The sequence below is a fragment of the Pseudophryne corroboree genome, chromosome 6 (genome assembly GCF_028390025.1).
Source record: "Pseudophryne corroboree isolate aPseCor3 chromosome 6, aPseCor3.hap2, whole genome shotgun sequence".
NCBI lineage: Eukaryota > Metazoa > Chordata > Amphibia > Anura > Myobatrachidae > Pseudophryne > Pseudophryne corroboree.
Window position 1 is genome coordinate 406,728,039 of NC_086449.1, and position 22,639 is coordinate 406,750,677.

The following is a 22,639-nucleotide window of genomic DNA, read 5'->3' on the forward strand; positions in this document are numbered from 1 at the left end:
ATGTCATACAATGAAAAAATATAGCTATATTACAGAGTCCTGTGTATATTACATTCACAGATACTGCATGTGTGTATATGTAGAATAAATACAATGCCCATATGATAAAGTACTGTATGAGGTAGGGAATAAGAGAACAACACATTACCACCCATTAGCTTCTTACTGTATATACATTAGAATCCAGCTAAAGCAATGCATAAGAGCCAGGAAAAGAGACTGCTGAGTCTGACTCAGATGCGGACATGCTTCAACAATAGCAGTTTAGTTCTGTACATCCCCTATACATTACATTTAACTACTCCCTGAGCACTAATAAACATACAAATTTCACCCTAAATATAACAATGTTTTATACATAAATAACAAAACAAATGTAACATACAGACCTAATTTAATAATCAAGTGTGGTGGGGAAACAAATGGCAGTGAACATTACAGGTTTTGAGGCTGAATGTACAAGAGAGTAAAATACATAGCAGGCTGCACTAGTACACACTGGCTCACTACAAGGGTGCCAGAGTGCACAGCAGGCATACACCATGACACACTGTAACCACAACCGTTCCTTTGCTCTCTGTGAGATGCCAGTTAGGTTTATGTACTTCATTATATGAATGTATCATCATTAATTTCAATATTGTATTCCCTACAAATTACCATCATTTCTTTTACTGAACACAAAATAGCATTTAGGAAAGGTCATATTTATGTCAGGCTTTGCATATACCACTGAATTCACAAAATCCGTTTTGGAACTCAGACAACTTTTTGTTAATATATAACATACACGTTTGCACTCTTATGTACCGGTATGTACTGTTTTGAGGCATTTTTCTTCTATGGTTGTCTGAATTAACTTTATGTTTGTATTATAACAACAATATAATGCTCTTTGCTGATTCTTAAAGGGTAAATACGTTCATGTTGGTGAGAACATACTGTATTCTACACAGCATAAGAAATGTCATGGCCATTGTTTAAATTCCAGCCTGATTTTTTCTTTTTATTTCCTGGTGGTCCAGCCTTCCGTTATTCTCCAGACATTAATCACCCAGTTCCTGGCCCACATAGACCTACTATAAATGATGTGGTCTCAGCCCACTGCTTATTAAATTCCATCCAAATCATACAAATATCTAATGAAAGAAAGGACAAACCTAATCTCTTTCCGGTGAGCTGTTGACATCCTGCTCAAAAACAAAAGCTGGTTTCCCTTTCTAATATGACCTGCTAATGTAACCAAGATGTTCTGTTCAATAGCTCCCTCATCCATCAAACCACATACTGTCTGTGCTCCAAAACTGACTGTTAATTCAGCGGCAGATGCATAACCTGACACCAGTGTGATCTTCTCATTCATAAATGCAATTCTCTTCTGCCTTGTATCATTTTATCTAATTGGTGGGTCTATTATTAACATATCACTACCAAACGTGTCAGATTGAACTTGGAGATATATGCAGGCAATATTGGGTGTGGTTCGTTTTATCGGCATGCGTTTGTGCGGCAATGTTTGGATCGTTGTCGATCTATGTTTTGTCGGTCAATGGTTTGTCGATCTTCTGTATGTCGATGTATTTGTTTGTCGAACAATTACATGTCGATGATTTGTTTGTCGACCTTATGTTGTTTCGCTGTTGTGCGTGATCGATCATCTTTTGTGTCGATGTATTGTTTGCCGAATATACGTATTGTCGATGTTCGGGGTTTGTCGATGTAGTGTGTGTTGATGTGATGTCGATCTTGTGTTTGTCGATGTTCGATCACTGTCGATGTAGGTGTTGTCTATGTTGCGTGGTCGATGTTAGTGTTGTCGAACAAGCGGGTGCCGATCCATCGACCGGATACCGGCAATATTTCATGTTAATGCAGTTATTTGGTAAAACGTATAATTAACAGATGAACAGCTATGCATGCCAATGGTCAATTTGCTATCTATAAAACACATTAGAGAGAGTAGTTACTGTACCTGGTTCTGCTCTAAATACTGTAAATGAATAGAAAGCACCTGCGTCTATGTGCAGTAATGTAAAATATATCTATGTACAAATGATTAAGCTCCAAGATTATTTGTAAAGCCACATACAATAAAATTTCCCACAAATAATTAGAGTACGATAGGAAATAAATATTTATCCCACCACTATAAGTACAGTATAGTAGCTCTAATTTTAATAATATAAAACCTTCTAATTAGAGGTATCTTGGGGGCAATCACAATGTGTTACAGATGTGTCCTCTTCATTTTTGCTCCGTATGCTACAAGTCGCGTTACACATAATAGAGCCGCAATTACACACAGAATATAGGCATGCTGCATATAATATAATCAGCAGAAGCTGCTTGTGCGTCCGATTACATTATGTTGCGCCTAAGATGCATTTTCAAGAAAAAAAAAATGCATAAAAAGACACTCTGCGGTACAGAGTCCAGCCACGGCATGGCGCGACTTCAAGGGCTGTTTAGCGTGACTGCAGCAAAGATGTAAGAGGACACATCTGTATATAAGATAAAACGGAGACCTTTCCACACATTTAGGACATGAGAGTATTAGAAGACTAAGGTAAGTATATGCAAGGTACTTCAGCATTTACTGTGATCTTTGATGTTTGTTGTGCAGACTTCAAGATATAACAACTGAGGATATAACAGCATAAAATAAATAAATAAATATGTACTCAGCTGCTTCAAGTACTTTAAATCTGCTGGGTAAATGTATATGTGGCAGATTCCTATTTACTTGTGTTGATTATTGGCATGTAAATCATTAGTGGATTGGTAATGTGATCTGCTGTAAAATTTAAAAGGGCAAGTGCTACCCTCTGACTTTTTCTCCTAAGGACACATTGTTATAGAACACACTGTAAGGACGCGCCCTAAGGGTAGCTCAAGACCACAAGCAATTTATTTTGGGCCACAAATAGAAAGGGCTAACTATTATAAATAACCTATAAAGGCCAACTATGGTCACTTTTCTTGCAACCAAGAGGTTAAAGCAGTGGTTTTCAAACTTTTTTGAATCACGGCGCCCTAGAATATCAGAATTTTTTTCACAGCACCCCTAGGCCAAAAATGTCTTATTGAGAAATTTAGAAAAAAATATTACATTAAGTAGATCGCGTGTATATGTCATCCTTAGGGTCCGTTGTGTGGTGAGGGACAAGATTTGCTTCTGTTTGGCCACATATTTTATGACTGGCAGCCACCAGCACTGGTTTTGCCTATTATATTGACCATGAATAATTTGAATTGGTTCTGGACCACCAACACAGGGCACCCCTGCAAGTGTCCCGAGGCTCCCCAGGGTGCCATGGCACACAGTTTGGGAACCTCTGGGTTAAAGTCTTACATTTGTGTATTAAACTCTGCACTGTGACAGTTTCCTTCATGAAGTGCTGTCTGTGCAGTGAAAGCTGCTGCAAGAGCAGATTTCCTTTCATTTATAGTATGCATGTTACTTGTCTGCGATGGTCTGGCTCCTAAGTTAACACCCAACATGGAAGTCTGCAGCTGAAGCTTTGTTTACACTTCCAAATAATTAGGAGCTGCTGGAAGAATAACTGTTTATGAGAGCACAGCTTGTACAGTTCAGGTTGGCCAGTGGCAGTTACACCACCCACACTTCTGCTTGGGAACCTAGGAATATATCAGGGCAGGTTTAGAGGGGAATAGCTGTATAAAGAATCTAAATAAAATAAGCCTCATGTACTCCACATTTAATTTCACCATCACTGTGTTGTGCCAACACTCTGATTGTTCTAATTATACTTTCTCTGACGTCCTAGTGGATGCTGGGAACTCCGTAAGGACCATGGGGAATAGACGGGCCCCGCAGGAGACTGGGCACTCTAAAAGAAAGATTAGGTACTATCTGGTGTGCACTGGCTCCTCCCTCTATGCCCCTCCTCCAGACCTCAGTTAGAATCTGTGCCCGGCCAGAGCTGGGTGCTCCTAGTGGGCTCTTCTGAGCTTGCTAGAAAGAAAGTATTTGTTATTTTTTTTATTTTCAGTGAGATCTGCTGGCAACAGACTCACTGCTTCGTGGGACTGAGGGGAGAGAAGCAAACCTACCTGCTTGCAGCTAGCTTGTGCTTCTTAGGCTACTGGACACCATTAGCTCCAGAGGGTTCGAACACAGGGCCTGACCTCGATCGTCCGTTCCCGGAGCCGCGCCGCCGTCCCCCTTGCAGAGCCAGAAGACAGAAGAACAGGAGATGAAATCGGCGGCAGAAGACTCCGGTCTTCATTAAGGTAGCGCACAGCACTTCAGCTGTGCGCCATTGCTCCCACTGCACACCACACACTCCGGTCACTGTAGGGTGCAGGGCGCTGGGGGGGGCGCCCTGGGCAGCAATAAGAATACCTTTTGGCACTAAATACACATAATACAGTCTGGAAAACTGTATATGTGTAAAACCCCCGCCATTTTTAGTCAGAAACAGGACAGAAGCCTGCCGCTGAGGGGGCGGGGCCTTCTTCCTCAGCACACCAGCGCCATTTTATCTTCACAGCTCAGCTGGAAGGAAGCTCCCCAGGCTCTCCCCTGCAGTATCCTGGTACACAAAGGGTGAAAAGAGAGGGGGGGGGCACATAAATTTAGGCGCAAAAATTGTATATACAGCAGCTACTGGGTAAACACTGAGTTGTAGTGTAATCCCTGGGTTATATAGCGCTGGGGTGTGTGCTGGCATACTCTCTCTCTGTCTCTCCAAAGGGCCTTGTTGGGGAACTGTCCTCAAATAGAGCATCCCCTGTGTGTGTGGTGTGTCGGTACGCGTGTGTCGACATGTCTGAGGTAAAAGGCTCCTCTAAGGAGGTGATAGAGCGGATATGTGTGTGAGAGGGTGTCTCAGTCGACAACGCCGACACCTGTTTGGATATGTGTAAGTGCTAAGGTGAATTTATTGCACAAATGGTTAGGGAACAGACAGGAAATCTACCCATGTCTGTCCCTATGTCACAGAGACCTTCAGAGTCTCACAATGCTCACTATCCAAAATAACAAACACTGGTATCGACATGGAGTTTAACTCCACTGTCGACTACGATAATGCAAAGTTACAGCCAAGATGGCTAGAAGGTATTCAATATATGATATTGTAATAAAAGATGATTTGCATATCACTGATGACTCATCTGTCCCTGACACGAGAGTACACATGTTTAAGGGGAAGAATGCTGAGGTAAATTTCCCTCCTCTCATGAGGAAAAAGAGCGGGAATCTCCAGACAAGAGACGGCAGCTTCCCACAAGAGAATTCTCAGGCTGTATCCTTTCCCCACTAGGGCCAGGATGTGTTGAGAATCTTCCCCTAGGGTGTCCTGTTTGCACAGACGGTAGCACTTGCTATTCTCAGGGATCCTGCAGATAGCGTGCACATTCTAGTATACTACTCAGACCGGCGATTGTGTCGGCATGGGTTTATAGCGCTGTGGCAGCGAGGACAGGTACCTTATCAGCAGAGATTGAGACCCTAGTAAGTATATTAAAGATGCTGTCTTAAGTGATAGATATATAGTTATAAAGCATGCCCAAAGAGACATGAGTATACTGGGTCCTAGAGTCAAAGCTATGTCGATCTCTGCTTGACGTGTCCTGTAGAATATGCATTGGACAGATGATGCCGACTTAAGAGGCATATGGAAGGCTGAGGATTGTGTGGAGAAGGGTTCTCGGGCCTGGTCTCCACAGCTTTAGCTGGTAATTCTGCTAGTTTGCCTTATATTCCTGCACAGCCTAAGAAAGCACGACATTATTAAATGCAGCCTTTCGAATAAAGAAACAAGAAAGTCTGAGGTGCGTCCTTTGTCAGAGCCGGGATCAACACAGCTAGTTCCCAGGAACAGAAGTCCTCCCCGGCCCCTACAAAAATCCACCTATGCCGCTGGGGCTCCACAGGCGGAGCTAGGCCCAGTGGGGACACGACTTCGTAAGTTCAGCCACAAGTGGGTTCACTCCCTGTTAGGTCCCTGGGCAATAGATATTGTGTCTCAGGGATAAAAGCTAAACTGTGAGAAGATGCCCCCTCACCGACGGCCCTGCGGGCTTCCCCCCAAGAGAGGGAGCCAGTGTTAACTGCAATTCACAAATTGTATCTTTAACAGGTGGTGGTCAAGGGTCTCCTCCTTCAACAAGAAGGTGTTATTATTCGACCATGTTGTAATCCCGAAACCAGACGGTTCGGTCAGACCCATATTGAATTAAAAATCCCTGAACATATACCTGAGAAGGTTCAAGTTCAAGATGGAATCGCTAAGAGCGGTCAGGGCAAGCCTAAAAAGAGGGAGACTTTATCGTGAATCGGATCATAAGGGATGCATACCTTCATGTCCCCATTTATCCACCTCATTAGGCGTACCTCAGAATTGCGGTACGGGATTGTCATAACCAAGGTAATGGCGTATATGATTGTGCTCCTGCGGAAGCAAGGTGTCACTATTATCACGTACTTGGACGATCTCCTCATACAAGCGAGATCAAGAGAGCAGTTGCTGAACAGCGTATTACTTTCTCTGGAAGTGTAACGGCAACACGGCTGGATTCTATATATTCCAAAGTCGCAGTTGGTTCCTACAGCTCATCTGCCTCTCCTAGGCACGATCCTAGACACAGACCAGAAAAGGGTTTATCTCCCGATAGAGAGAGCTCAGGAGCTCATGACACTGGTCAGGAATCTATTAAAACCAAAACAGGTGTCAGTGCATCACTGCACTCGAGTCCTGGGAAGGATGGTGGCATCATACGAGGCCATCCCCTTAGGCAGGTTCCATGCGAGGACCTTCCAATGGGACTTACTGGACAAGTGGTCCGGATCACCTCTTCAGATGCATCGGTTAATCACCCTATCCCCCAGGGCCAGGGTGTCTCTCCTGTGGTGGCTGCAGAGTGCTCACCTTCTCGAGGGCCGCAGATTCGGCATTCAGGACTGGATCCTGGTGACCACGGATGCAAGCCTCCGAGGGTGGGGGGCAGTTACACAGGGAAGAAATTTCCAAGGTCTGTGGTCAAGTCAACAGACTTGCCTTCACATCAATATCCTGGAACTAAGGGCCATATACAACGCCCTAAGTCAAGCGAAGATCCAGCTTCGCGACCAACCGGTTCTGATCCAGTCAGACCGCAGGGGTTCATGTAAACCGCCAAGGCGGCACAAGGAGCAGGGTGGCGAGGGTAGAAGCCACCAGAATTCTTCGCTGGGCGGAGAATCAAGTAAGCGCACTGTCAGCAGTGTTCATTCCGGGAGTGGACAACTGGGAAGCAGACTTCCTCAGCAGGCACGACCTCCACCCGGGAAAGTGGGGACTTCATCAGGAAGTCTTCACGCAGTTTGCAAATTGATGGGAACTGCCTCAGGTGGACTAGATGGCGTCCCACTTCAATAAAAAGCTAAAAAAGGTTTTACGCCGGGTCAAAGGACCCTCAGGTGATAGCTGTGGTCGCACTAGTAACACCGTGGGTGTTCCAGTCGGTCTATGTATTCCCTCCTCTTCCTCTCATACCCAAGGGCTGAGAATTGTAATAAAAGGAGGAGTGAGAACAATATTCTTTGCTCTGAATTGGCCAAGAAGGACTCGGTACCCGGAGCTGAAAGAAATGCTCTCAGAGGACTCAGGGCTTCTGCCTCTCAGACAGGACATGTTGCAACAGGGGCCCTGTCTGTTCCAAGACTTACCGCGGCTGCATTTGACGGCATGGCGGTTGAACGCCGGATCATAGCGGAAAAGGGCATTCCGGATACAGTTATTCCTACGCTGATAAAGGCTAGGAAAGACGTGACAGCAAGACTTTTTCACTGTATATAGCGAAAATAGGTTGCTTGGTGTGAGGCCGGGAAGGCCCTACAGAGGAATTCCAGCGGGGTCGATTCCTGCACTTCCTACAGTCAGGAGTGACTATGGGCCTAAAATTAGGATCCATAAAGGTCAAGATTTCGGCCCTATCCATTTTCTCTCGAAAAGAACTGGCTTCACTGCCTGAAGTTCAGACGTTGTTCCGGGGGTGCTGCATATTCAGCCTCCTTTTGTGCCACCGGTGGCACCTTGGGATCTTAACGTTGTGTTGGATTTCCTGAAATCCCACTGGTTTGAGCCACTTAAGACCGTGGAGCTAAAATATCTCACGTGGAAAGTGGTCATTCTATTGGCCTTAGCTTCGGCTAGGCGTGTGTCAGATTTGGCGGTTTTGTCATGTAAAAGCCCTTATCTGATCTTCCATATGGACAGGGCAGAATTGAGGACTCGTCCCCAATTTCTCCCTAGGGTGGCATCATCGTTTCATTTGAACCAGCCTATTGTGGTGCCTGCGGCTACTAGGGACTTGGAGGATTCCAAGTTGCTGGACGTAGTCCGGGCTTTGAAAATGTATGTTTCCAGAACGGCGGGAGTCAGAAAGTCTGACTCGCTGTTTATTCTGTATGCAGCTAACAAGGTTGGCGCTCCTGCTTCGAAGCAGACTATTGCTCGCTGGATCTATAGCACGATTCAGCTGGTTCACTCTGCGGCTGGATTGCCGCATCCAAAATCGGTGAAAGCCCATTCCACAAGGAAGGTGGGCTTTTCTTGGGCGGCTGCCCGAGGGGTCTCGGCTTTACAGCTTTGCCGAGCTGCTACTTGGTCGGGGTCAAACAAGTTTGCTAAGTTCTACTAGTTTGATACCCTGGCTGAGGAGGACCTTGAGTTTGCTCATGCGGTGCTGCAGAGTCATCTGCACTCTCCCGCCCGTTTGGGAGCTTTGGTATAACCCCCATGGTCCTTACGGAGTTCCCAGCATCCACTAGGACGTCAGAGAAAATAATAATTTACTCACCGGTAATTCTATTTCTCGTAGTCCGTAATGGATGCTGGGCGCCTGTCCCAAGTGCGGACTCTCTGCAATACATGTATGTAGTTATTGCTTAACTAAAGGGTTATTGTTATGAGCCATCCGTTAAATGAGGCTCAGTTGTTGTTCATACTGTTAACTGGGTATGGTTATCACAAGTTGTACAGTGTGATTGGTGTGGCTGGTATGAGTCTTACCCTGGATTCCAAATCCTTTCCTTGTTGTGTCAGCTCTTCCGGGCACAGTTTCCCTAACTGAGGTCTGGAGGAGGGGCATAGAGGGAGGAGCCAGTGCACACCAGATAGTACCTAATCTTTCTTTTAGAGTGCCCAGTCTCCTGCGGAAACCGTCTATTCCCCATGGTCCTTACGGAGTTCCCAGCATCCACTACGGACTACGAGAAATAGAATTACCGGTGAGTAAATTCTTATTTATTCAGCTTCATTTAGAAAATAATTCTGTCTGGTGAGCAGACATCAGTTCCTGCAATCTGAATGAGTGCATTGTTCCTCTTATCTTTATATCATCATCTTAAGACCACAACAACTTTGAAAATGTTTTTATTTTTTGCTCGCATCAAAAACTTGTTACTAACAAATACTTTCCAGCCTTTTTGAGAGATATTTATAATGTATAATTTATATTTATTTTTAAATACTTTCAGTAATATATTTTATTGAAGAACACTTAAGAAAATGTACAATAAAAGTATGTATTGTATGTAGGTAAGTGTTTTCCAAACTATAACTGGTCATACATAGTGCAAATCGGTCATTTCTGACCACATATGTAAAGCAGAATTGGTTCCTAGACATCCATGTTCCATCCTGCCACCCTAAACTCCCCCCTCACTGCCTGGCAGATATGGGCACTAATAACTAGGTCCACAACATGCAAACAGATTTGTCAGATTTCTCTGGTCAGATGTGTGAGTTCAAAATAACCACAATGGAATATGCAGTACTATATCAAAAACTGTTAATGACTGATAACCAAGGAAGGTCCAAGAGATTACAACAAGCTCACAAGCAGCAGGGCAATCCTTCATCTCTGAGGCAAATTTTATCAATGTGATAACATTTTAGCAATTGGTTCTGTGTCTAATTTACATAAAAGGCAATTTATTAATATGCAGCATTAAGGGGGATATCCAATTATCCCTGGTAAAACATCGGGTCCGATAAATGGCCGTTTTTCTGACTTTTTTCCGATGTTTCACCGATTTTTTTTTTTAAAGGCTATCAAGATGGATTGCCTGTAAAAAAAAACCCCAAAAAACCCTTCTCCTGAAAACACACAGGTTCAGTGAAACCTGTGTGTTTTCGTGTGAAACAGCCCTGTTTTCGGACGAAAACGGTCTGTTTCCGGGGAATCTGCTTCACTTGCCGGAGGCAGGTGAAACTAGATCCCTGATAAACCAGCGCATGCTGCGGCTTATCGGGGCTAATAAGCTAGCCCCCAGCGGAACAATTAGCCCCGGTAATTTAACGGGGCTAATTGGATATCCCCCTAAGTCTTTTTCTATTGCTGATTATTGCCAGTTTAACATTAAAATCTTGTTGAGCCATAGAGGGATACTGATTTATCAGTTTGCTGGGCCGGTCTTGGGGTTATGCCGGGGAACTGAAATCCTAGACTTGTGCTTTCCTTTCCACTACTAAAAAATAAATATGTAAAAATAGTTAAAAAAATAAATATATATAAAATAAAATATTTCAATACAACTGATTTTATTTCCAGCAAGTATTTTTCTGTAAAGTTTTATTAGCCTAACTGCAATAGCAGAACAAGGTTTGTGGCTGTACTCATACGACTGTGATCCTTTTTAAATAGGTGTCTCTTATCACTGGCAGTGGTGGTCTTGTGGTAGTGGTGTCATCAGTGCCACTAGTATCTCTATCAGTGACAAGAACTCCTTAAAAGGCGGGGCTTTTTCCCCCCAGTTTTCTTTATACCTGATACTGTTGTTTTCAGTAAAGCGTAAGAGATAAGTAACAATTTAATTTGAGCCAATTAACTTCCTTTTAGCTAGTACCAGAGGCACCCAGGCTACATCAGATACCAGTTCCAATACCATGCCCATAGGTAATTGTCTTTTTTGCAGAGCCTACAGGTAATTGGAGGGTTTAATGACTTTATCAAAAACACACTCAGATTCAATAACCTTAAGTTTGTGCAGATCTCTTGGTCATTCAATAAGAGATGCACAATACAGATAGTAATTAGATTATTGGGAAGTGCAATCCGCTGATTTCTGTAACTGGAAGGACCTATGACGCGCCCAAGATTCAATAAGACGTGGAGCCCTTCCTGTATGCCGCCCTCTTGTTCCACTCATGCTGTGCTCATTGATAGAAACCTTTCTTACTTTATCATTGTCTCTGCAATAATGAAACTGTTAATAATAATGTCACAGGTTCATCTGGCTAAATGTTCCCGTCTCATGCTATAGTGGAAACCAATGCTTGCTGACTACAAGACTTAACAGGTAACGGAAATAAAAAAGGAGGTTGCCTCAAATACTAAAATGTACTGCCAGCCACAGTCATATATTCATTATTAATATTATTAATATAACTGTTAACTCTATTACAATTCAAGTATCACATTTTATTTGTAAATCTGGCTGAATGCACCTTTACTTACATATTTAAGAACACTTCATCACTGTGCAAATACACAATTAACATTTACACAGGCTGGTGCTTACTGCATATTATCTTCTATGCTTTTCTCTTGGTATTATAGTTCATGGGTGGTATTCATGTGACTGGCGGTTGGGAGACTGATGCCCCCTCACTATCCCGACGGTCAGTATGCCGACCAACAGGGACTGTTTCCACTCGTGGGTGTCCACGACACCCACAGAGGGGGAATAGAACCCATGGCGGCCGTAGGTCGCCACCGAGCCCGCAAGGGGCTTGCTGCACTCGCTCCTCTCCACCGGAATCCTGGTGTCTGTATACTGCCAGGATCCCAGCATCGGTATGCTGACCGGTGGCCTCTTGACCACCGGTCAGCCATACCACACCTGTGAACACACTACACCTTTACACCACAGATTCCTTTCCTGCTGCTGTACAACTACTGGGCAGCTTGAAACTCATGGTACTTATGACAACTGCCTCAAAAAACGCCAGCGCCTGCTCTCCTACAAAGCAGCAATGCTCTATACAAAAGTTCTTTAAAAATTTGAAATAAATAGTATTGAAATTTAAAGTTATTTGTTAACACGTTCTAGCAAGTAAAAATAAACTGTTTCTAGATTTTGTTTGTCATTCAAACTTTATTTGTTGCCAAAATCTGGCCATCCTGTCTCCCATCTTTCTCCAATCCAATCTGTCCTCCATGCTGCTACCTGGCTCTCCAAATACACTATGGGGTATATATAATTAGAGTCGGAAACTGCCGTCTTGTCGGAAAGACGGCAGTTTCGACTAGAATGAGTTGGAAGGGGTACCGACCTATTCAATCCAGCCTCATTTTCCGACCCGTCGGAAAGCCCGTGGATCAGCGGAATAGCCGCCGATTCGCGTGCTGCTGTCGGAAACGGGGCCAAATCCAACAGGTTCTGGCCCCCTTTTCCGACAATCTCAATCTGACTTTTAAGAAAGTCGGATTGAGAAGTTGAGACGGGGGAGCGGGGACACGTTGTTTTGAGGGGTGTGCGGACCAGCAAGCGGGTGAGGAGGACGGGGAAGGTGATGGTGCGGGGAGGGGTTGTTACCTGCCGGAGCCGGGTACTCCAGCAAGAGCCGGGTGAGTGCCATGAGCTCCTGCTACGCTGCTGCAGTGTTCCCTGATCTCCACGCTGCAATGTGTTCTCCATGCTGCTGCCTGGCTCTCCAAATACACTATGGGGTATATTCAATTAGAGTAGGAAACTGCTGTCTTGTATGAAAGACGGCCGTTTCCGACTAGAATAGGTTGGAAGTGGTTCCGATCTATTCAATCCAGCTCTAATATTTTCTGACAACTTGGGAAGTCTGACTTGTCGGAAAGCTGTCGGAAAACACGTGGATCAGCGGAATAGCCGCCGATCCGCGTGCTGCTGTCGGAAACGGGCACAAATCCGACAGGTTCTGGCCCCGTTTCCGACAATCTCAATCCGACTTTTAAAAAGTCGGATAGAGAAGTTGAGACGGGGGAGCAGGGACGCGTTGTTTTGAGGGATGTGGGGACCGGCGGGCGGGTGAGGACGGGAGAGGTGATGGTGCGGGGAGGGGTTATTACCTGCCGGAGCCGGGTCCTCCAGCAAGAGCTGGGTGAGTGCCATGAGCTCCTGCTACGCTGCTGCAGTGTTCCCTGCTCTCCCCACTGCAATGACCTGCTAGCCGGATGGAGCAGGAGGGCACCTGTTCAGTGTCCTTTGACAATCATTCCGACTTTAAAAACTGTTGGAATGATTGTCGAGAACGGCCAAATCTGACAGGATCCTGGCGGATTTGGCCTTTCATTGAATAGGTCCTGTCGGATACATCCCGACAAATGCCTGTTGGAATGGATCCGACTTTAATTGAATATACCCCTATGTCTGCCTTTCTACAAGCCCTACACTGGCTCCCCTTCCCATCAGAACCAAATTCAAACTCCTCACACTCACTTTCAAAGCTCTTACCCAAGCCTCTCCTTACTGTACATATCTTACCTGATCTCCCTTCACACTCCAACCCACCCACTTTGCTCCACAAATTAAATCCACTTCTCCTCCCAAGTGATTACTCCCTTCCCGCACTCCTGACTCCCTACCTCTGACTCTACAAGTCTCTATAAAATTTCGAATGGGCTCTCAAGACCCGCTTCTTTATTAAAGCCTTCTAACTCTCATCATAGCCCACTGCTCAACTGTACTCGCTCGCTGTCTCCCCCGTTTCATCTGTCTCTCCCTCCACTTTAGACGGTAAGTGCTCCTTTCAGACTATAGGGGTCATTCCGAGTTGATCGCTAGCTGCATTTATTTGCAGTGCAGCGATCAGGCTAAAAAACGCCAGTTCTGCGCATGTGTATGCGGCGCACGCGTGACGTACGGGCACAACGAACGATGCAGTTTTGCACACGGTCTAGCGATGCATTTCAGTCGCACTGGTTGCCGCAGAGTGATTGACATGAAGTGGGCGTTTATGGGTTGCAACTGACCGTTTTCAGGGAGTGTTCGGAAAAACGCAGGCGTGCCAGGGAAAACGCAGGCGTGGCTGGGCGAACGCCGGGCGGGTGTGTGACGTCAAATCCGGAACTGAATAGTATGAAGTGATCGCAAGCGCTGAGTAGGTTTTGAGCTTTTATGGTAACATATAAATAAAGGATAATAATAATAATAATGATTAAAAAGTGCATATGAAAACAATACATACAAATGTCAATTGACGTGGTGCATTAAATATAGATGACATTTGGGACTGGTAGATATATATATAAAATCACAAGATATACGTAGAATCATTATTTACTCACAGTCCAACTATTTGTGCATGCATTCAGCAAGCATAGCATCGATTAAAATTACTATTAACCACAGGGGAAAACAAATCTCATTAGCTGAGCAGAACACAAAAAAGAGGAAGGAAAACAACAACAAAACAATAAACATATGGGTTCTGAATAATAAAGTTAGATCGAGGGCAGGAAAAGGAGGAAGGGTTCGGGTCGTTGGGTCGACTCAACTTAGGTCGACAGTCATTAGGTCGACCACTGAAGGTCGACATGGGAATTAGGTCTACATGCACTAGGTCGACAGGGGAAATTGGATCGACATGTACTAGGTCGACCGGTGAAAAGGTTGACATGAGTTTTCTGACTTTTTTTGGTGTTATTTTCTTCGTAAAGTGACGGGGAACCCCAATTAGTGCACTGTGTCCCCTCACAGCTTCGGGCTGTGCAATTGCTTCGCTCGGCACAGGTTACCGTTCCAATCGTAGTCCATGTGGATCGTCAAGTATGGAAAAATAAAAAAAATGTAAAAGAAAAATTGTGAAAAACTCATGTCGACCTTTTTACCATATCGACCTAATGCATGTCGACCTTCAGTGGTCGACCTAATGACTGTCGACCTAAGCTGTGTCGACCTAACGACCGTATCCCAAGGAGGAGACAGGAGGATAATGTTTGTGGATTTTATTTAATGTTTCATAGTAATATATATTGCAGTGGATTTAGGGCCTAATTCAGAGTTGATCGCAGCAGCAAATTTGTTAGCAGTTGGGCAAAACCAGGGTGGTCATTCAGAGTTGTTCGCTCGTTGCCGATTTTCGCTATCCTGCGATATGTTGCTAAATGCGCATGCGAATGCGCTTAGTTATTTAACTAAAAACTTAGCAGTTTTGCTGGTGTTCGTGCGTCGCTTTTCAGTCGCACCGCTGATCGGTGAATGATTGACAGGAAAGGGGCGTTTCTGGGTGGTAACTGAGCGTTTTCCGGGAGTGTGCTAAAAAACGTAGGCGTGTCAGGGAAAAACGCGGGAGTGGCTGGCCGAACGCAGGGCGTGTTTGTGACGTCAAACCAGGAACTAAACGGACCGAGCTGATCGCAATCTAGGAGTAGGTCTGGAGAACTCAGAAAATGCAAGAAAATATTTAGTAGCAATTCTGCTAATCTTTCATTCGCAATTCTGCTAAGCTAAGATACACTCCCAGAGGGCGGCGGCCTAGCATTTGCAATGCTGCTAAAAGCAGCAAGCGAGCGATCAACTCGGAATGAGGGCCCATGTGCACTGCAGGGGAGGCAGATATAACAAGTGCAGAGAGAGTTAGATTCGGGTGGGGTGTGTTCAATCTGAAATCTAAATTGCAGTGTAAAAATAAAGCAGCCAGTATTTACCCTGCACAGAAACAATATAACCCATCCAAATCTAACTCTCTCTGCAAATGTTATATCATCCACACCTGCAGTGCACATGGGGGGTCATTCCGAGTTGATCGCACAAAGCAACTTTTTGCTGCCCATGCGATCAACTAGACGCCGCCTATGGGGGAGTGTATATCTGCATAGCAGGGCCGCGAACGCTTGTGCAGCCGTGCTATGCTGAAAAAAGTTTCCTGTAAAAGAAGACCAGGGTAAGAGTTACTTACCCTGTGCGATCGTTCCAGCGATGCAGGTCCCAACATCTGCCCTCCAAACACCTGGACACGCCTGCGTTCGCCGAACCACTCCCGGAAAACGGTCAGTTGACGCCTCGGAACACCTTCCTCCTGTCAATCTTCTTGCAGTCGCCGCTGCGACCGCTTTTGTCGTTAGCGGCGTCGCTGCCTGGCGACGGCAACAACGCGCCTGCGCAATTCGGCCGCCGCGCATGCGCAGAACCGACCCGTTCGCACCGCTGCGACAAACAGCAGCGAGCAAACGGGTCAGAATGACCCCCATGGTTTTGCCCAACTGCTGCAATCAACTTTGAATAAACCCCATAGTCTGTGACTTGTCACAATAAAACACCTATTGGCATTTATGCAAGATCCTGTGTTGCTGGAATTCCTGAATGTATTGCTCAAAAACTATTCAGCGAAGTTCAACCTGGATTTGACGACATGGATGTTTTCCGACAATAAACTCAATAGGAGGACACTCATTTATCAGCAGGAGGCTAGACCAATATTGGCGCGTTCCTTAAAGTGCAGCACAGTCAGTTAGCTGTGATATGCAAATCACACAATCAAGTACTTCTAGTCACTAGCATTATCTAGAAATCACACATTAATTATTTAAAAAAAAGTTTTTGTATTTTGCAAATTGAGAGTATTGCCTTATATGCTTATAAAACAAAGATTTTTTTTTTAAATTATCTGATGCCTATTTAGTCTATACTAAAACAGGGATTGATACACAAGGATATGATGATAGTCCTGTAAGAATAGTGGTAAAAACACAGGACTGCCCTGGTGAATATTAAAGATTAGGCCTCAACATGTTAGATAAAATTATCTCCGGTAATTCATGTGGTAATGGCAATAAATACCCGAGCTGCTAAGGATATTGGGGGTCATTCGGACGCGTTCGCACGCATCGGTAGTTCGCTGCGGTCCGAATGGGTCAGAACTACGCATGCGCGGCAACCGAGCACCTAGCGTGAAGAAAAGACGCAGCGCTGGATGGAAAGAAGATTGACAGCGGAGAGTCGGTCCGGGGCGGATACTCACCGTTAGGAGGCCGTTTTCGGGGAGTGGTAAGAAGAACGCAGGCGTGTCCAGGCGAACGGAGGGCGGATGTCTGACGTCAGGACCGGGACCTTCATCGCTGGATCCGTCGCACTGGGTAAGTAGCTGCAGGGCTGGCCTTGTTTTCCAGGAAAAATTTTAAGCATAGCACGGCTGCACAAGCGATCGCAGCCCTGCTATGCTAAAATACACTCCCCCATAGGCGGGTATTAGTTGATCGCAGCAGCAGCAAAAGTTGCTGGCTGCGATCAACTCGGAATGACCACCATAGTTGTCTATTATCAGCAAAGAATGAATGTTGTTACAGCAACAATTTGTCTGTATATTCCAAGGAATGAAACAGTATCCGGATGGAAGATTAACAGTAAATAGATAGATAGTCAATAGGTTGACACCAGATGGTCGATGTTCAATAGGTAGACAGCGTGAAAAGGACGACAGTTAAATGGTCGACTTGGACTTAGGTTGATATGGTCACAAGGTCGACATGTGCAAAAGGTTGACATGCAAATTGTAGACACAGAAAATGTTGCCACATGTTTTCATGACTGTTAAGCCCAGTACTCACGGGCCGATCAAGGAGAGATGCGTGCTGAGCGAACCGCTCAGCACACATCTCTCCTGCCGCTCAGCACAGCGCGATCTGTGCTGAGCGTGCGGGGGGAGACGGGGGGGCCGCTCACTTCACCCAGCGGGTGAAGTGAGCGACCCGCTAGATTGGCCTGCATGCAGGCCAATCTAGCAGCGGCGATAGCGATGTGCGGGGCCGCGCATCGCTATCGCCGAGGGGGCTACACACGGAGCGATCCTGCCGATATTCTAAGCAATCTAGTCAGATTGCTTAGAATATCGCTCCGTGAGTACCCCCCTTTTGGGTTAGGACCAGGGTTAGGCACTTGGGGAGGATTAGGGTTAGGCCTCTCAGAGATGACGGTTAGGGTTAGGCACCATGGGGATGGGTAGGATTAGGGTTGAATACTTTTGACCCAATGTCCTAAATCCATGTTGAATATTTTACTGTTGACCTTTTGACTTTGTCAACAGACTGTTGATCATCTGGTGTCGACCTATTGACTATCTATATACTGTCTATCTTGTAATCCACACCTGAATAAAACAGTGCTCCACCAAAATATGTAACTTTATACTTCATATAGAAAGTGCATAATAAAGTACTAGTATCCTCTCACTTTGCCGCAAAATGCAATCCTTTGAAAAGCTGGCGCCTTTGCGTGTTCTGGAAGTTTTCACACAGTAGTTGCTTTTTTTTTTTTTATAACTCAAACAGCATTCTGAGTCGGATGTCCTCGTGTCTATTTCAAGTCACATGCTGCTACATAGCCCTTCCTTGGGGTACATCCGTGTGTCCCAATGTGCAAGGACTGAGACGCCACTTGCAGCATATATAGACATTGCATTACCATCTGGTGTGTCTAGATACACTATTGGTCGCACCATCCAATCCTGCAGCAGCCCCATAGCAGGAACAGATTTTGCATCTGAGTACGGCCTACTACTGTATGTACGAGTCTGTGCGTCTCTGTATGCAAATACTTTCTGCTACATACCCACGACGCTCCTGTGACAGTCCCATAAGAAACAACGTTTCCATGTAGCTTTTTAGCCACCTCCCTTTTACCACTCAGTCACCATTCAGGAATTCACCCATTTTTGCTACTGTGTGTCTAAATTTGTTCTACAACTCGGCACGTATAAAATCAGGACTCACTACGTCCAACATCGCCACTGCGTCCTACTAAGAATCAGTAAGGACTTACAATAAACAGTAAGTTCTTAAGGCAGGGAGCTCCTGCACTGGAACCCCAGATCTATGCAGAAAAAAAGCTAATGGGAACACGCGGGTGAACTGAATTATCACTGGGTCACCACATGAGTAGGGGGTGAGCACTGTGCTATACTAATATACCCTGACTGTAGTGAACATTTTCTAAAAATTCTTCAAGGTATGACCATCCTGAGGATTCCCATGTTATTGAGGCAGATAACTGGGAAACGGGATGTAGTTATGTGTCAACACCTCCAACTACATCCCGCCCCCTCACTATCCCGATGGTCGGCATGCCGACCAACAGGTCCCATGCCCACTCGTGGCTGTTCCAGAGTGAGAATAGAACCTCCAGTGAGCTGAGTTTGCCACCGAGCCCGCAAGGGGCTTGGTGCTCTTGCCCCCCTGCATTTTGTGGCTGGGATCCCGGATGTTGACCGCCGGGATCCCGGCCGCTGGTAACGCGATAGACACCCCTGGGACATGCGTGGGGTTCATTTTACAGACTTTCCAATCCTGTTCTGTCCATTGGTGTGCCAAATGCAGTAAAATACAGTATGTATAGGTGTATAGGTATCTAGTCTCATTATTCCACTAAACAGAAGGCTAAGAAATGAACCAGAATGACATATTCTGGGAATAAAAACCAGGTATGCTATAGGGACACTGGTATATTATAGGAACAATGGTATTTGTAGTAACACTAGTATGTTACAATAACACTGGTACACGTACAGTAGGAATACTAGTATGTATTAGTAACACGGGTATGTGTAGGAACACTGGTACATGTACAGTAGGAGCATGGTTATGACATAGGAACACTGGTATGTGTTGGAACACTGGTATGTTATAGAAACATTGGTATGTGATAGGAACATTGGTATGTGATAGGATCACTGGTATGTTACAGAAACACTGGTACATGTAGGAACAGACATATGTCATGGAAACACTGGTATATTATAGGAACACTGGTATGTGATGGGATCACTGGTATGTGATAGGAACACTGGTATGTTACACTTGCACTGGTATGTTACAGGAACACATACTGTCTGTATGTCATACAAACACTGGTATGTGTAGGAACACTGGTACATATACAGTAGGAATACGGATATTTTATAGGAACACTGGTATGTTATAGGAATGCTCAGAAGTAATCAGACACTCTTTAACAACCTTTAATCCAACTTCTTTAAAGTCTCTGTTAGGAGATCAGCAATTTTATACACAATGCTCTAATAATATGTACAGTAAGTATGTATGTGTACGTATATTCACTTTTTAAAAGAACTACAAGAGTGTGTTATTAAGATATGGAAAGATAAACGTACCTTCCGTGGTTTCACTTTATCATGATGATCATATTGGAAAATTCCTTTGTAGCTAAGTCCCAACCACCATGGAATTCCTTGTTTATCCTGTGATTAAGGAGAATATTAACATAGTATATTAATCACTTAAGAGGACAATAGGAATAGTAACAGGGCTATGGATTTCCTAACTTTTATTTCAGGTGGGACATCATGGCTATAGATCCCTTGAAAAAGAGACCTAGTATGTTATATATATATATATATATATATATATTAGAGAGCACTCAGGGAATGTCTTCTTACAGTGGCAGCAACATTTCAAGACCCAAAAAATCTTTTTTTTCACTCTGTTTGGAATACGAGTTTCGAAACAAATGACTACTGACATTTAAATACAGTGACTGTGTTACACCAATATGAAACTAGCTATACTAAGCTTTGTGATGCTTTGTCCTGGGGCAGTATTTACCGGTATGAATTGAAAAGCGCTGCTGATAGAGCAACAAGGAAACTATTTTATTTTATTCTTCTCAATTGTTTCCTGTTTCGCTATTTGGAAAACAACACAGTGCACAATTTCAAGGGTGACAGACATGGAGTTACATTCAGGTCCGTATTTCATTAGAAGACATCTGTCAATGCACATATTACTATGATTCTGAACATGATCTACAAATGCATGCTCCCTCATCTAGCCTATGTATGTAATGAGTCGTGGTACACAGGGCACATGCGAGACACCAACACCCATATGAATAGGCCAGCGTCGAGCGTCTTTTTTCCAGAAAATGCATCTCATTCGCATTGTTATGGGAAATACAACGCTCAAGCAGACGTTGCTGATTAAAATGATAGGTGGTATGACTATATTCTGTGTGCGACTACAGCTGTATGTTACGTCACAGTGTTTTCCAGAAAATGCAGAAAAAGATGCTCTGCATCAGTCAACGCGCTCACGACCAAGCGCGACTAAAAGGGCTGTTTAATGTGACTGTAGCAACAATGAGGGAGGACATATTTGTAGCTATAACATTAATCACTACTACAGTATATTCTATCCAGTCATAGAAATAGTCCTTATTAAGCCCCTCATAAACACTGTGAAAAAAGGACCTATTAACCAAATTAACAAACATATAGAGTATATGTTTTGCTTTCCCCACAGTAATCTAATGGAATACCTTATCAGCAGGAAGAGAACAGCACTTTACAGAGACCCTGTCAGGTGGTGATATACATTACTCACCCCATGTCATGCTACCTAATGACTAATGTAAAGCTTTGTGGGATCCAACTATATTCTTATCAATAATTCAACAACATACTTCTCTTGAGCTCTAAAACCAGACATTTAGTCTGAAGTATAGAGAGTGAGAAAATATAAGATGTAGGGACCAAAGGTCACCGTATTCCATCTGCTGGAGTCCTGTAATTTGTGCCTCGAAATGACCGGACTAAACAGCTAGGGAAAATGTTATATATAAACTATATTTCTCCCTGCAAGGAGGATGTCACATACTTAAAGTTAGCCTCATTCCTAATTTCTATGTACTGACACATTTGGTAGTATATCAGAGCTAAGACAAGAGGAGACATTAAAGTGTGTATACAATATTCACAGAGGAGAGACAATCACTTTATGAGCTGAACCACTGCCTGAAATTTGTGGTCAACAAGGTAAGGAGATCATGACAACTGTCATTGTGAAGAAATGTTATGAATAAATCCTACATCCTTGCATTGGTCAGTGAGTTAGCGCCTATGCAACAGTATTTGAGGTTGGTGATGCTGTTACCACATTCAATTTGGGCATGCAGAAATTGAGTTATTGCACTGGACAGGTCTCCAAGTTTGAGGCTTACCTTAACTGCATAATAATGCACTCCGTACGTGGGAAGGGATTCTACAATACTCATATAACTGGAAGACAAAATACACACTTATAAATGTAATGCTAAATGTTAAATATACAGCTTATTAAAGCAATATATATATATTTATTATTTTAATCTGGTGAATACAACTGATGTCAATTTAAGGGCTGATATAATAAAACATTGCCTTCAAATAGCTATGGTACACATGTGTTTATGCAAGTAACGAAGCATGAACATAGTTAGAAAATGGAACCAACTGGTTCAAATTAACTCATACCGACTACTGATTTGACCCATTTCATAAAGCTGCCTTCAATTCAATTACTATAAAAGGAAACATTCAATGTGTTTAACAAGGGTTATATGAATTTGGGTCAAAAGAGTGGCCTCGGGAGTCAGATATTTGCCTTAAGAGATGGCATCAGTATGAATGTTACATGACAAAATGTAACATTTCCCACTTTAGTCTGAGCCCATCCTTAACTCCACTTGTACAATTTATACTCTGCTTCCCCCTAAATCGGTGTTGGGCCAAAGCAGATTAGGGGGTATATTCAATTACTGGCAGATCCATTCCGACATGCATTTGTCCGAATGGATCCGAAATGCCCTTTTCAATCAAGTAGCCAAATCCAACTGTCTGATTTGAGTCTAATCTGTCGGATTTGGCCGGCGTCCGTGCTGCTG

At 44.1% G+C, this 22,639-nt stretch overlaps 1 protein-coding gene across 6 annotated transcripts in view; it reads right to left on the reverse strand.

The window, feature by feature from the left end:
• The window catches only part of FRMD4A (FERM domain containing 4A), a 751,780-nt gene that overhangs the window by 52,202 nt on the left and 676,939 nt on the right, over nt 1-22,639 (reverse strand). For all 6 annotated transcript variants that reach the window (XM_063926906.1, XM_063926905.1, XM_063926903.1 and 3 more), the window contains exons 10-11: nt 21,938-21,995; nt 20,094-20,180 (exon numbers count right to left, since the gene is read on the reverse strand). In XM_063926906.1, the coding sequence (XP_063782976.1) occupies nt 20,094-20,180; nt 21,938-21,995 (145 nt within the window). The remainder of the gene's footprint in view (nt 1-20,093; nt 20,181-21,937; nt 21,996-22,639) is intronic.